Consider the following 14,834-nt stretch of genomic DNA (forward strand, 5'->3'; position numbering starts at 1 on the left):
AGAGAGAGAGAGAGAGAGAGAGAGAGAGAGAGAGAGAGCGAGAGCGAGAGCGAGAGAGAGATTGAGATTATTTGGATATCTTGAAATAGCTATCAATTATAACCCTCTGTGGCTATGTTGGAAATTCAGTTCACAGTTTTATAAGAGAAAAACATCATGTGTTTTATTAAATTACTTTTACCATATCAAATACATTATTATTTCAGGACTTGTACCTGAGCCATGACCTTGAAAGTATTTTACAGCCATATGTAGTCAATTATCTGTGCCTACAGGTATTCATGAACTATAGCACTTACACAATTGCTGAGGAGAGAAACATCATCTATAATTTTCAAAGTGATTGTTCTGCCAGCAAAAATGAAATTCTATTAAGAGCAGAGTTCTTTTCATAACTGTACCTTTTCCCCTAGAGATGCAAAAACCTAGAAATAGAGTGAAAAGAATAATGATCCAGTTTGGCTGGGGACATGAGCTAATGACCTAAACCTGAACAGTTTGTCTATCTCTCACTTCATGAATTCTATTACTGTGATTCTGAGTGGACTGGACCCTCACATGCATAAAACTAAATAAATGGTGCTGCTGAAGATGTGTTGACTTGTTACTGAGGAGGGAAGGGGAAAGCCCCAGTCTGTCTTATGAGGGGTTTAGCATTTGGATTTGTTCCATGGGGCACCAAATAGTCAGCATGTCTTTTGGGTAGGCACTCCAAGTAATTGTGTTGTGTTTGTCAGATCCATTTCCTTTTTTTCTTTTATGTACAAAGCTCAAAATCAGTGTGGACAAGAATGATCCTGCTTACACCTGGGGAAAAAAAGTGATTCCTGTCTTTACAGATTTAGACACTATTTTTCTTCCTATCTTCTGTTGTTAAATTTTTTTACTGGGTCTAATTTGTACTCAACAAAATATCATTCTAAAGATTCTCTTTTCTCTTGTTTTCCACTAGTGAGCAAATGGTTTAATGCAAACTGAATTTTCATGTAAACTGAATTGAATAGTGACTAGTCATGAATTAGTTTAGTGTAAATTGCTTGTCTGAATTACCTGTATTTTAAAAACAAATCTAAACTGAATATGATTGGTTAAAACTTATTATGTATCTTAAGAATCTTTTCCATCAATACCTCCATATATACAGTTTCTAAATGTACTTGCCTCAAATATTAGCTGAATGACCGTTGGCAAGACACTTAATGTCTAACTGACCCAGTTTCCTCTTCTGTAAAAATAGTGATAATAATAGCACTACTTCTCAGGGTTGCTGTGAGGATAAAATGTAATATTTGTAAAGTGCTTTGCAAACCTAAAAGTGTTATGTAAATGCATTATTGTTACTTTATTCAATTTATATTATATTTGGTTTGTAAATAACTTTGCAGATCAAATCTATTGTACAAAATTAAAAATAAGGCATATAAACAAATATAATCACAAATACACTTTATTCCAGCCAAAGGCATGCTATCCTATATTTTATCTTCTGTATTAAGACAGTGTGTTATAGTAAGGAAAATGCTGGATTTGGAAAAAAAGGATTTCTCTGGATTCAAAGTCCATCTCTGTTGTGTGACAGTGGGTAAACAGGATTATTTTTCTCATCTATAAAATAGGATAATACCCACAACACCTACTTCCCAGGGCTGTAATGAGAGTATAATGAGAAGATATAGGTAAACTACCATGAAATCTTCAATTGATATAGATACATTTCAGTTACTTCTTCTAGAGAATGCGTCATGTCTACCTGCACTTAAGTCTTATTCTGATGTCTCATTCATTCAGCCAATTAACATTCATTAAAAGTATTCTATGTGCCTGCCAGACTGTGCTAAGTGCTGGGAATACAAAGAAAGGCAAAAGACAGCCTCTGTTCCCAAGATGTTTACAATCTAATGGCGGAAAAAATTGCAAATGGCCATGTACGAACAAGCTATATACAGGATAAACTGGAAATAATCATAATGAAGTTGACACTAGATTTTCAAGGGCTGTATCAGAGGTGTATAACGTCTGTCACATCCTACCAAGCAGAAGAGGTTTTGAGTCTAAATCAAGCTGGTAACAGAATGGATATCTAGCAACAGAGGACACATCTAGCTAAATTCAAAAGGGCTGGGCAGCAAAAGGACAGCTGCTGGATAATGTTTTGTTATTGTTGTTATTTGTTTTTTCATCAGAGTAACTAATGACTGCAACCAGTTGAAGAATTGTAGAACATCCACACTGAGGAATCATGGTCGTTTTGAAGTAATGAAATAGCTCAATCCTAAATAGTCTTTGCTTCATAATAATAAGTTGCAGAATATAGATTAAGTAGCACTCCAAGGTTTACAAAGTAGTTTACATTCCCATTTTACAAATAAGGAAACTGAGTATGAAAGAGATTAAGTGACTTGCCCAGGGTCACATAGCTAAGCAGGTTTTAAATTCAGGTCTTCCTGGCTACAAATGAAGTACTCTTTCTACTACAACACTTAGCTGTCCCAACTAATAAGTGGTACCCTTACTATGGGTTAAAATGATTACTGAAATAGAAGAAAGTCACTATCTCCCATGCCTGGAATTTTCTCCCTCCATATCACTATTGTTTGGTTTCCTTCAAATCCCAGCTAAAATTCTACCCTCTTCTAGATGCTTTTCCTGATCATCCTGAATTCTAATTTGTTCCCTCGGTTAATTATCTCAGATTGTACTCTGTACCAGAATTTTCAATTGGTGGGAGAGCAGGGAGGGAAGCTTGGTTAAGATTGAAAAAGTTAAACATTGCCCACACTTACCTTCTCTGACCTTGGTGCCCCCTAGGACTATAGCAGATATACCAACAGAGGACGATAGTAACCAGATACATATGTTGATAATCTTTGCCTTCAAGGGAGTGCGGAAGTCCAAAGCCTTGACAGGGTGACACACTGCAATGTAACGGTCAACACTCATCATGGTCAATGTGAATATGCTGGTAAACATATTGTAATAGTCGATAGAAATCACTATTTTACACAGCATATCTCCAAAGGGCCAAGAATTCATCAGATATTCGGTGCTTTGGAAAGGTATAGTGGTAGTAACCAATGCATCTGCCATAGCCAAATTAAATATATAAATGTTGGTTGCTGTCTTCATCTTTGTATATCTGCAATAAAAAAGAAAATTCAATTTTTCAATCTATATGTCAGATTTATGTATTAAATCATAGAACCATAGAATATTAGAGCTAGAAGAGACCAGAAAGACTAACCCTTAAGAACTGTGGAAGCTAAAAATTCTGGGATCAATTTAATATAGTACTTTATTCTGAAGTTAAGCTAGTCATGGGTTATTGAACATTTTAATTTTCTGCTCTTTAACATGAAGACAACTATATATATATGTATATATATAGATAAAAATATTTTACATATCTTACAGAATTTTTTTACAAATATTTTACAAAACAGTAACATATTTTTTGACTGTTTCATAAATTCTTCCTTCCAAAGGGAAGCTGCCAAAGCTTCAAGCTACCAAAGAGTATCACTTAATAATAATACAAGTAAACTATGACTAATAGTTTTAGGAGCTCTTAAGTCTTAGAACATGAGTCAAAAGCAAATTATGATATTGGAAGTGACAGCAAGTTGACACATCCCTTACATAAAGCTGAGCAAACTGTTCATGAGAAATGGAGGAAAGATTATTTAAGTTGAAAAGAACGTAAGAGACTATCTAATCCTATTATTTCATTTTATAGCTAAAAAAATGAGCTTAAATGACTTGTTCTGAGTCAATAACAAGTCCTTCCCGTGTGTAAGGCACCATGCTAGTTAGGGATAGAGGCAGAACTGGATTCTAGGTTTCCTGATTCCCTGGTCAACAGTGGATAGAGTACTAGACTTGGGGTTAGGAAAATCTGAGTTCAAGTCCTAACTCAGACACTAGAATGTGGTCCTAGGCAAGTCACTTAACCACTACCTGCCTCAGTTTCTTTATCTGTAAAATGTGGATAAGACTAGCATCCACCTCCCTGGATTATTTTGAGGATGAAATGGAATATTTGTAAAATGCTTTGCAAATCTTAAAGTACTATATATAAATTCTATTTGTTATTAGCATTATTAATACCTCATTAAGCCTCTGGTTTTTATCCCATGAAACAATGGTGATATGGGAATAATGTTATGCGTTGGTAAGATACTTGTTTAATTAAGATAACTTTCTTAAAATATAACCGGTCACATAAATAGAAGGATGTAAGAGGTAGGAGATTCCTGGTGAAGGTTAAAAAAACACCCTCCTTTCAAACTTCTAATAAATCCATTTTATATGAGTAGGATGAAGCCTCAGTGATCCTGTTGAGAAGAATAAAATGTAGTATACAGAGAATAAAAGGAGGCAGCCTGGGACAGGAGAAAGAGTACTAACCCTGGAGTCAAAGGACCTGGGTTTACATTCCACTGTGTGATTCGGGGCAAGTCACTTAACCTCCCTTGGGCTTCTGTTTCCTCATCTATAAAATGAGGGAGTTAGGCTAGGTGACCTCTGAGCTTCTGGATGTAGATCTAAGGTCCTAAAGAGAAGCAAAGGAAATATAAAGCAATATTTCTGAATACTATTAGGATCCTATAGAATGAAGATGTATCTCTCCCTATTGCTTCTCTCTGTCTCTGTCTCTCTTTCTCTCTGTCTTCTCTCTCACTCTCCTCTATCTCTCTCTGTCTCTGTGTCTCTCTGTCTCCATCTTTGTCTCTATCTCTGTCTCTCTGTGTCTTTGTATTTGTGTGTGTGTGTCTATATAAAATGAATGGTATATTCAACTCCTCATTCCTCTGTTTCTTACATCTGCTCAATTCTACTTTGTATCTCTCTCTCTCTTCAATTCCACATGTGAGAACATTTAATAAATGACTACTATAATAGTCATTCTGCCAGTATTTGGACTGGATGCCTTATAAAAGGCACCTAGGTAGCTAAAGTGTTGTATACGGTGTCCCAAAAGTCAAGCTTAAGCTTAAGATTGCATTAAAATTTTGGGGGACATCCTGTATTTCTTCCCAACCTGTAATGAGAGGAAGCTAGAGGAGTCAAGATAAAGACTGGAAGGTAGAATTTTCCACTACAGTGGCAGCTTTGAAATTTCTCTGTAGAGGAATGCAGACAGTGAGCAACGGCAGGAGCTTTAAAAGTAACAGCTGAAAGAATATGTTTTCCAGGAGACTCACTCTAAGCAGCTGGGGCCTTTTCCTTGCCCTGGACTGACACTAGGCTTATTAGCAGTATCCAGCAGGGAATGACTGAATTATGTCAATTCAGAGAAACCACTGAAACGGTGGCAAATTTATTTCATTCTCTGTGTCTCCCTTCAGTTTTATTGCCACAAGCAATGAGTCACAAGATTGATTATTAAGTATACTTATGTTATTTCAAATTGTGCTTAATGGTCATTTGAACGTTTAAATAACGACTTTCTAGATAAAGAATTCTATTTACCCTGATATTTTTGCTATAGTGTGGAAGGGGAAGGGATGACCAGCAAATAATTGATTTTACTAAAGTCAGTTGTCTAGGAGACTACCAAAATGGTTTGTAAATCAACAGATTTCCAAGGTATTCAGAGCATTTATGAATTTTATTTATTATCTGTGTTTTTAAGCTTTCGGTATTGTCAAAGAAAGGAAGTCACATGAAACTAAAACCTCCATCCCTATCACACTTCCAAGTAGGCCCATCACTCAGCCCTAGGAGCCTTTGGGCTTTCTCCTCATCACCAGTGGCAAGAGAGAGATTGGAGAATGAGTAACCACGCTGAGAACTCTGGAGAAGTCAGCCTATATGCTGGAGTCAGGTGAAAGAAATTATTATTTTTCTCTTATATTAATAACCAATTATTGAATTAGGATCAAAGGTTTTCCCCTTTTCTATTTCCTCACTCAGAAATCAGCCCCTGAAGGTTATTCAGGCAGCCTTTGAAGTACAGGGATGATAATGAGAGGGAAAACTCATATCTGTTCAAAACGTAAATAAATTTTAGTTTAGGTAAATTGATGGATTCTGGCCCCTTGTGTTTTACTAAGACAGCTGTGGGAAAAAGTACGTTGTCCTTTTTGTCTATATTATCATAGGTTGGGTGAAATAAGTATAGATAAGTCTCTTTGACCAAGACTGAGTGATTAGAATCAAGTCCCCCAGACCCTCATTAGAATAAGCCCATCCTTCATTATAATATTCATTCTCTCATTAATTATTAACCAATCAAAATTGATTGCTACCCTCAGGAACATCACTATTCCAAGGGCATATAATCATTGAGTGGGTTCCATTAGGGACCATTGGCATTTGAAAGGGCCACTGACCCTTTTATTAATTACATGTTAGCACAATTAATAAAATAATTAATTGTCCAGAAACTATGTCCCTCAAATTTTTTACAAGTCATAAGTCATGCTTAGAGAGAGTGAAATCGACCCATTCCTCCTCATCCAAAGGGCCTTCCACAGTGACGATTGCTGGGCATCATTACTATCTGCAAAGGACCCCAAAAGGTGTTGAGGGAGATATACAGACAAACGAGATGTAATACCTGCTCTGAATGGACTTATAAGATGAAAATGGACATGCATAAAAGCAAGCAGAGCAAATATAGGCAGTGAATAAAAGTACAAATAAGTGGGAAAGTTCAAAAAAGAAAACAGTAAATCTCATCTCTAGCTTTTCATTTCAATTGAAATGGGATCAATGCCTTAAAGTTAGAAGAGACCTTAGACACCTAATACAACCTCTTCCCTTTATGGATGAGGAAACGGGGACTCAGAGAGGTTGACAAGACTTGCCCAAGGTCACACAGCTGGTGATTAGCAGCTGGAATTTGATTCCAGGTCTTAACTCCAAGCCCAGTATTCTATCCACTATGTGGTTAGGTATGCTTTATTAATATTCCTTCAAAAATGAATAACATCTTGGTCAAGGATGTGGCATAGAGAAAGAAGTAGGATTCATGTAATCAAAACAAAGCTAAAAATCCAAGAAATATGAGTGTAGCATATGAGAAATACAAGGAAGTAAGATTCATGATATTAAAATAGTAAAATACAGAACACAGGTGTAAAAATGGATCCATTCATTTAGCTCTTTAAATATAAATATCAATGGATACAACAGGAAATAAAGTGGAATTTTTTCCATTACTCTCATAATACTTGAATATATATCACACCAAAAATAGCAGTAAAAAACTTTAGAATTAGGCAATAAAAACTAGAAAAATAACAATCATGTTTTATGCCAGCTAAAAGAGATCATAGTTTGCATCTATGAAAAATAGCTGCAAATGAAGTGCTACATACTTGATACAGAAGAGTAAAGACTTATGAAACTGCATAAAAGACTGAGAGGCTGCTTGGGATAGTGGATGGTGAGGTGGCATGGTTATCAAGAAGATCTGAGTTCTAATCTTGCTTCTGACACATGCTGATGGTGTCACCCAGGGTAAATCACTTAACCTATCAGGACTCCCAAACAACTCTAAAACTATAAGTTTCTGAGCCGGTACTACTGTAATATGCTTTGGGTGGCTAGGTAGCATAGTGGATAGAGTTCTGGGCCTGACATCAAGAAGACTTGAGTTCAAATATGGCCTCAGACACTTACTAGATAAGATACACTAACAGATGGAATATGAGGGGAACTATAATGCTAATAAATTTCATAAGCTTAAATTACAAAGGCTGATATTTTTGTGCATCAATTAAATTCAATTATAGCAAAAAAAAAAAAAACCCAATTCCAAGAGTGTCAAGTACTCCCTAAGGACTGACAAGAGCTACCTTCACTATGTCTATTATAACCCCAGGGGACAAAAAGGCATTTGCAATCACCTGAGGAGTAAGCTGCACTTCTCCTCCAGTGTGGAAAAGAAACACATGTCAAACCTAAGTATGACTGGCTACCCATTTAGCTGTATTACATAGTCTGAGCAATATTTGTTTTTTATCCACTTTTTGCTTTCTTCAATAAAGATAATTAGATTGATGTCTGATCCATTACTATATATTTCAATAAGGAAGTTATGTAGCATTATGAAAGCAAAGTATTATAGGATTAAGGGCAGCTAGGTGGCACAGTAGATAGACTGCCAGGCCTGGAGTCAAGAAGACTCATGTTCCTGAGTTCAAATCTGGCCTTAGACACTTAATAGCTATGTGACCTTGGACAAATCACTTAACCTTGTTTGTCTCAGTTTCCTAATCTATAAAATGAGCTAGAGAAGGAAATGGCAAACCATTCTAATATCTTTGCCAAAAAAATACCAAATGGGGACATGAAGAGTCAGACATGACTGAAACAACTGAACAACAACAGATTACAAGATTCAGTTGCCTACTGTTCAGCATATTTGGAAAACTGTACTATCAGTAGGGAATTCTTTCTTTGTACTCTGCACAAAGTATTTCCCATGATGGAGAGGTTGCCTGCTTTCATGGTTTCGACAAGGATACCCTCAGTGCCTCCATAGACCATAACCATGAAGATTTTATAGAAATAAGAAAATTGGTATATAGGTAAGTAATTGCTGCTATGTTCCCAGTCATCTATTCTTGGTTAAAAGCACCATCTGTGATCTCTTCCACTATATGCATCTAGGTAAACAGTAGATAGAGTGCTAGATCTGGCATCAAGAAGACCTTGAGTTCTAATCTGGCCTCAGATCCTTAACTAGCTACGTGATTTTAGGCAAGTCATTTAATCTTTGCCTGCTTCAGTTTCCTCATCTGTAAAATGGGGATTATAATAGCACTTACCTCCCAGGGTTGTTGTGAGAATCAAATGAGTTTATACTTGTAAAGCACTTTGCAAACCTTAAGGTGTTATATAAATGCTAGCTATTATTTAAAATCTTCTTTTCTTTGAAATAACTTAAGAATCTGTCACATAGCACCTTAAAAGATTAAAGATTTCTTGTGTACATATTAAGTGACACTCAGGCCCTCTCCTGTCTTCATTTCCTTAAGTGCCATTGGGTACTTCCTTGTCTAGTACATCATGTATGGAGGTGATACAGTCCTGACATGAGAGTTCTACTACATCATTGATAAAAATTAATTCCTTCAAAAAGTTGGAAGGCTATTCTATTTCACATATATGTGTTTGTTATCTGTACTATTTTTAGTGTCATCTATAAGTGTTCTTAAGGCAATATGCCTTAGCTGGTTTATTAAACTTTATTCAGTTCCATTTTCTTCTCATTCATTTCATGAGATTAATTTCATTTCCAGACTCACTTTGATGCCCTCTCCCCTCAAAAAAAAATCATCCTCTGGTGGTCAACCTTCTAGCAATAAGCCTCTCCATGTTTAACTAGATAGACCCTCATGGACTTCACCTTCCACCCACATACCTTTCAAGAACCCAAAGTTACTTCTAAAACAAGATGAGACATTGGAGTCTCTTGTGGAGGCAGCATCATGGTAATTTTTCCATGCTAATTTGATGGTCATTCAACTCTGAGCCCAGCCACCTCAGAATCTTAGAGGCACATGGAAGAATATTATTCTCCCTTCCTCTTTCTATTACTATATATTTGCACATCTAGAAGAGGAGAATTGAGAAAATACTGAGTTTGAGAACAGATAATAATATTTTTATCTCTAAATTTGTCTCATATCAAAGCTGAATGGGGCCTATAATTGATGTTATTTTTTTCTTGTTTATTAGGGTTTTCTTTGCCCTTTCAGGAAACCCATATTTACCCTCCATAATCATTCCTTCCCCTGACCCCCACAGTTTACAAGGAAGAAGCTGGTATTAATACATTATATGGAGTGCTAACTCCATATATTCAAAGATGGCAAAGATAATGGGACAGACTGCCGTAAGGTTGATGATAGAGAGGCAGGAGGGTACAGCGGAGAGTCACTGAATCTGAAGTCAGTGTAGATTCAAATCCTGCCTCCAACACTCACTAGCTCCAGGACCCTGGATAAATCATTTAACATTTTGGAGCACTAGTCTTATAATCTGTAAAAATGAGAATAATACTAGCAGTGCCCATCCACCAGAGTCATTTGATAGACATAGTAAGCAGTTGCTCTATGTCAGACACTGTGCTAAGCATTGGGGATACAAAAATAAGCAAGCAAAACAATTCCTGGCCTCAAGGAGCTTAAATTCTAATGGGTAAATAAAACAAAGAAATGGGACCTTGGCAGTTGGGGGTGGAGGGGAGAGAGAGCAGTCTGGTACTGCTCTCTGTGGGGCAGCCTGGTTTGGAGCCGGTAGCCAGGAAGCAAGGTGAAACTCAGGTTGGTACAATTTAAATCAAAAACTCACCTATCAGAGCCCAAGGCATTACCAGCATCAGAGCACAATTTTCCCAGTAGGAAGGAAGGATGATGGCCAAGATGGAGTTAGATGTAGGTGTATATGTATATACATGTGCACATGTATATGTATATGTGTATGGAAATGTATGTGTGTCTGTGCATATGTATGCATATGCATGTTCATGTATGTGTGTATATGCACATGTATATTGCATTATAATTAAATTAGTATATAAACACATATAAATGGGTATATGTAAATGACTATATGTAAAGCACTGTATCAGTGTCACATCTTATTATTCTAAGTACATAGCCTGCATTCTGGAGCAGCCTATATTGGGACAAACAAGGATCTGTGGTAACCCAAAAGCCATAAAATGAAAATATTTTATGACAACCCTAGACCCAGTGTGAACTGCTATGGGAGATGCCAAGAAATATAAGAGGCCATGCCTGCAAGGAGGTTAGAATGTAGTTGAGCACCCAGGGAACATTTGCCTAGCAAAGCCCCCTCCAACTAACAAATATTTCTTTGATTTCCTAGATCTTTATGCGTCAGGGATGCAGAGTGCGGCTTCTCTGGGGAAAATCTGCAAGTAGTTTATTCACCTCAGTTGCCCTTCTCCATTTTATTCAAACCAAACATGCTTTTTATTCCATGGATGGGGCTTTTTAGTAGGTCTATTTTTGTTTCAAGTAAACTGGTGAGTATCCCAGAGAGAATGTTTGGCTCATGTAGAAAGCCTGGAGGTGGATCAATAGTAGGTTGCTTCATTTGCTCATTGCACCCATCACAGTAACATATGTCCCTAAAAAATGCAATCTGTGACCTAAGCCCTCCGTTACACTTGACAATGTTAAAAGCCATAGAATTGCCATAGGATGTGCTATGTGGGAATGCTGAGGAAGGAAGCTGAGAAGCATTAAAACAGAAAGGGGAGATTAGCCATTCCACTTCTGGATTTCAGTTAACAGCAGGGCAGCCATGGTTTTTTACACCTGTACTCTGATTCAGGCAGTGGAAGGCATTTATTTCCTTCTTTCTTTGACCCAGAGAATAGGAAATTATTTCCCATGGCATTTGGCTAAAGGTCATTCAAAAATATAGCAACCTAAAAACAAAAGTAGATAGCTCTTAGCAGATAAAATTAACGAGTTGGCCTCTCTAAGAAGACAGCTGTATTGCTTTATGCAAATCAGATAGAGAGCTGAATTATTTGTGGAGAAGCCAAGAATCAAGGTCCTCAAACAGGGTGCTGGAGAAATACGGCCCTCCACAGTTGAGAAACAGACATAGGGAGAAGGCCAGAAAGGCCAGAAAGCTGAGGCAGTCCTCAAATTGACAATGTCCTGTTCTCCCAGCTATTTCCTTCTCTGTCCATGGTTCCTGCTGAGCATTGGGCAGCAGGAAAGCACTAGGGATGACTCTAACATTCAAGGGACTATTGTCTGACTGCCTCTAAATACAAATTATATTTCCTTATTTAGAAACTATTTTAAAGACCACACCACAGCCACAGTTACACATAACCTTATGGACTTTGGCTTCATATCATAAGTAGCATGTAAATGTCTCAATTTTTCTAATAGAAAAAAGATTGGAGAGAGATGAAGTGACTTATCCAAGATACATTTGGAGTTTGTGAAAGACCCAGGACTTGAACCCTGGTCAACTGACCCATCCTGAAGTGAATAGCTTTGAGGATCAGTTAAAGAAACTAGGGGTGTTTAGTTAAGAGAAAAGAAGATTTAGGGAAAACAAGGTAGTTGAGTTTAGTGTTCGAAAGGCTTTCACAAGAAAGAGGAATTATAATTGCTCTGCTTGGCTAATAAAGCCTGACTTAGAAGTAGTGGGTGGAAATTGCAGAAAGGTGAATTTTAGCTCAATTTAAGGAAAAAATATCGAATAACTAGAGCTCAAAGGTGATGGAACAGTGAAAGAAGCACTAACTTGGAATTACAGAACCTTAATTCAAATCAAAGCCTTGCCATTTACTCCATAGGTTACCTTAATCAAGTCATTTCACCTCTGTAGGTCTCAGTTTCCTCATCTGTAAAAAGGGTTTGGATTTGGTGGCCTTTAAGGACCCTTCTACTTCTTGATCTATATTCCCATGAAGAGTGGAATGAGTTTTTATGAAAGATAATGAGTTTCTCCACATGAAAGGTCTTTAAGGGAAGATGTTGTAGATGTAATTCTTGCTCAAGTTAAAAAAAATGGCCTCTGAGTTCCCTTCTAACTCTAAAAGTCTGTGATTTGTTTTTACCAAACCATACTATTTCCCTAAGTATAACACTTATATAAATGGGAGCTTGTTGAAGAAAGTCAAGTGGAATAGGTAGGTTTTCTACTGGATCTTAAAGGACTGAAGGAGTAGGAAAAACAGGTGGCAAGAATCACACAAACAAAAACTTGAAGTTACCAATGATCTTAGGGCCAGTGGGAAATCATCGAATATGAGAATTATGAAGGAAAATAGTGGAAAGTAAATTGAGGTATACTGGAGACAGTTCATACTGGCTGGAGAGAATCAATTGTTAAATTTTCAATGTGACCATTACCACCTCTGAAAGCAGCAAATATTACAAATTAGGTCTTGATTTGCTGTTTTGTTGTTTATTTTAATTAAGAAAGTGGTAGAAAATATGTTGATAATGGAGATTAAACTTAAAAGTATGTCTTATATTTTTGTATGGTTATATTTTTTATTTTTTAAGAGAGCCACTTGATAAAGACTTACTAGCACACCCCTGAAGAGATAGCTAGATGAGTAGATTAGGACTTAAGGACCAAGTCAAAGTTCAGGCAATGGGGACCCTTAAGAATGTTGGGACAAGGAAATGGCATATTAATAGGAGCTGCACAACCTCTTTCAATGCCTTTCTGACCACTCTATATGATAACAGAATTCCTGTATGATGAGGTTGGGAGTGGAAGGCAATGAGGGTCCAAAGAGAGACAAAGAAGGCTCCTATGTGGACAGGTGTGTATATAAAGTATGACAACATTGGACATGAAACTGAAACCATTAATACAAAGGCAAAATAGTGCCAGAGGAGATTCTAAGTAGGAATATGCTCAAAAGAACCACCTTGGTATAATGTATCATGGATTTAGAGCCATAAGGAATCTCTTAAGTCATCTAGTCCAAATCTCTCATTTTAGAGGTGAGGGAACTGAGGCCTGGAGAGCTTAAGAGACTTGGCCAAGGCCAAAGAGATAGTAATTGGCAGGGTCAAGATTCAAATTCAGATCATCTGATGCCAAGGCCAAAACTTCTCTCTTTCTTTCTTTCTTTCTTTCTTTCTTTCTTTCTTTCTTTCTTTCTTTCTTTCTCTCCTTTCTTTCTTTTTCTTGTTACTGTGTTTCTACCTATCTTTGGAAGCTTGTAGAAAGATACTTCTGGGGTGATAAAAGGCACCTGAAAAGATGATACTTTTTCTTTGTGGGCCCCCAAAGGGCCCAACTTATCTTAGGAACAGTTTGATAATCCAGAAGACAATGTCATATTGTAAAGTATCACTAATCAATCAATAAACCACTGAGTAGTACCCTGGGATTTGAAAGGTTAGCATAATTATCTAAGTACCTAATTATTTCTTTTCTTTTTTTTTTTTTTGGCTAGGCAATAGGGTTAAGTGACTTGCCCAGGCTCACACAGCCAGTAAGCATTATGTGTCTGAGGCTGGATTTGAACTCAGGTCCTCCTGAATCCAGGGCCGGTGTTCTATCCACTGTGCCACCTAGCTGCCCCAGTACCTAATTATTTCAAAAGAATGATAAACTTCAGGGAGAATGTAATCCTATATTTTTCAGAAATTAGATGTTCCAAGTTAGGCAAAATTTGGGGCACTGATTTATCAGCACACATAATTATTCCTTTCCCTTAGTGCTGTCTTTTAAATATGTAGTATCCATGGCTTTATGCTCAAAAATATCTAAGATAATCAGAATTAATGGATGCTACATCTGAGTTGCCAGAGTAACTAATTTGAAAACATAATCAGGATCCAATTCACTAAATTCTTCAAACACCTTCAAAGAAGCTCAGTGAAATTTGCTAAATGTCTGTTTAAATGCATTGTCACTATAATTTGTTTCTTTATTAAGGCAAAGTAATTTGGCATTTTAAAAAAATCTTGACTTGGCTTAAACAAAATTCAGTAAATAAAAATTGATAATGCCTATGTGCAAAAGTAGTAACTTAATGTGCAACTAAGTTAGTTAAGCAGCTTAAATTATGTCCAATTATTTCCAATTAGCTTGCTTTTATTACTCATTTATTATGAATTGGCCAGGCTCATATATCCTCTATATCTTTTCTCTCTTGCCTTTATTAATGCCATGTATGCAAAAATAAAAGGTAAAGGGGGCCAGGCTGCAATCAGGAAGGTGGTGGAACATTTCTCCTGAATATTATAGCAAACAGATGTTGCTTTTGCTGCAGTTGCCAAAATTAGGGTTTTATATGTTTGCTGAACAATAAAAGCATAACTACACCTGTGCATATACAATCCCAAACAAGAGAGACA

The 14,834-nt window shown here is 36.8% G+C and overlaps 1 protein-coding gene across 1 annotated transcript in view; it reads right to left on the minus strand.

The window, feature by feature from the left end:
* Nucleotides 1-14,834, minus strand: part of LOC114054174 (kappa-type opioid receptor-like) — a 29,534-nt gene that overhangs the window by 5,504 nt on the left and 9,196 nt on the right. Inside the window, 1 exon segment of the mRNA XM_027877334.1 lies at nt 2,784-3,136. Within this exon segment, the coding sequence (XP_027733135.1) occupies nt 2,784-3,136 (353 nt within the window).

The sequence above is a fragment of the Vombatus ursinus genome, unplaced genomic scaffold, assembly GCF_900497805.2.
Source record: "Vombatus ursinus unplaced genomic scaffold, bare-nosed wombat genome assembly UNPS02014812.1, whole genome shotgun sequence".
NCBI lineage: Eukaryota > Metazoa > Chordata > Mammalia > Diprotodontia > Vombatidae > Vombatus > Vombatus ursinus.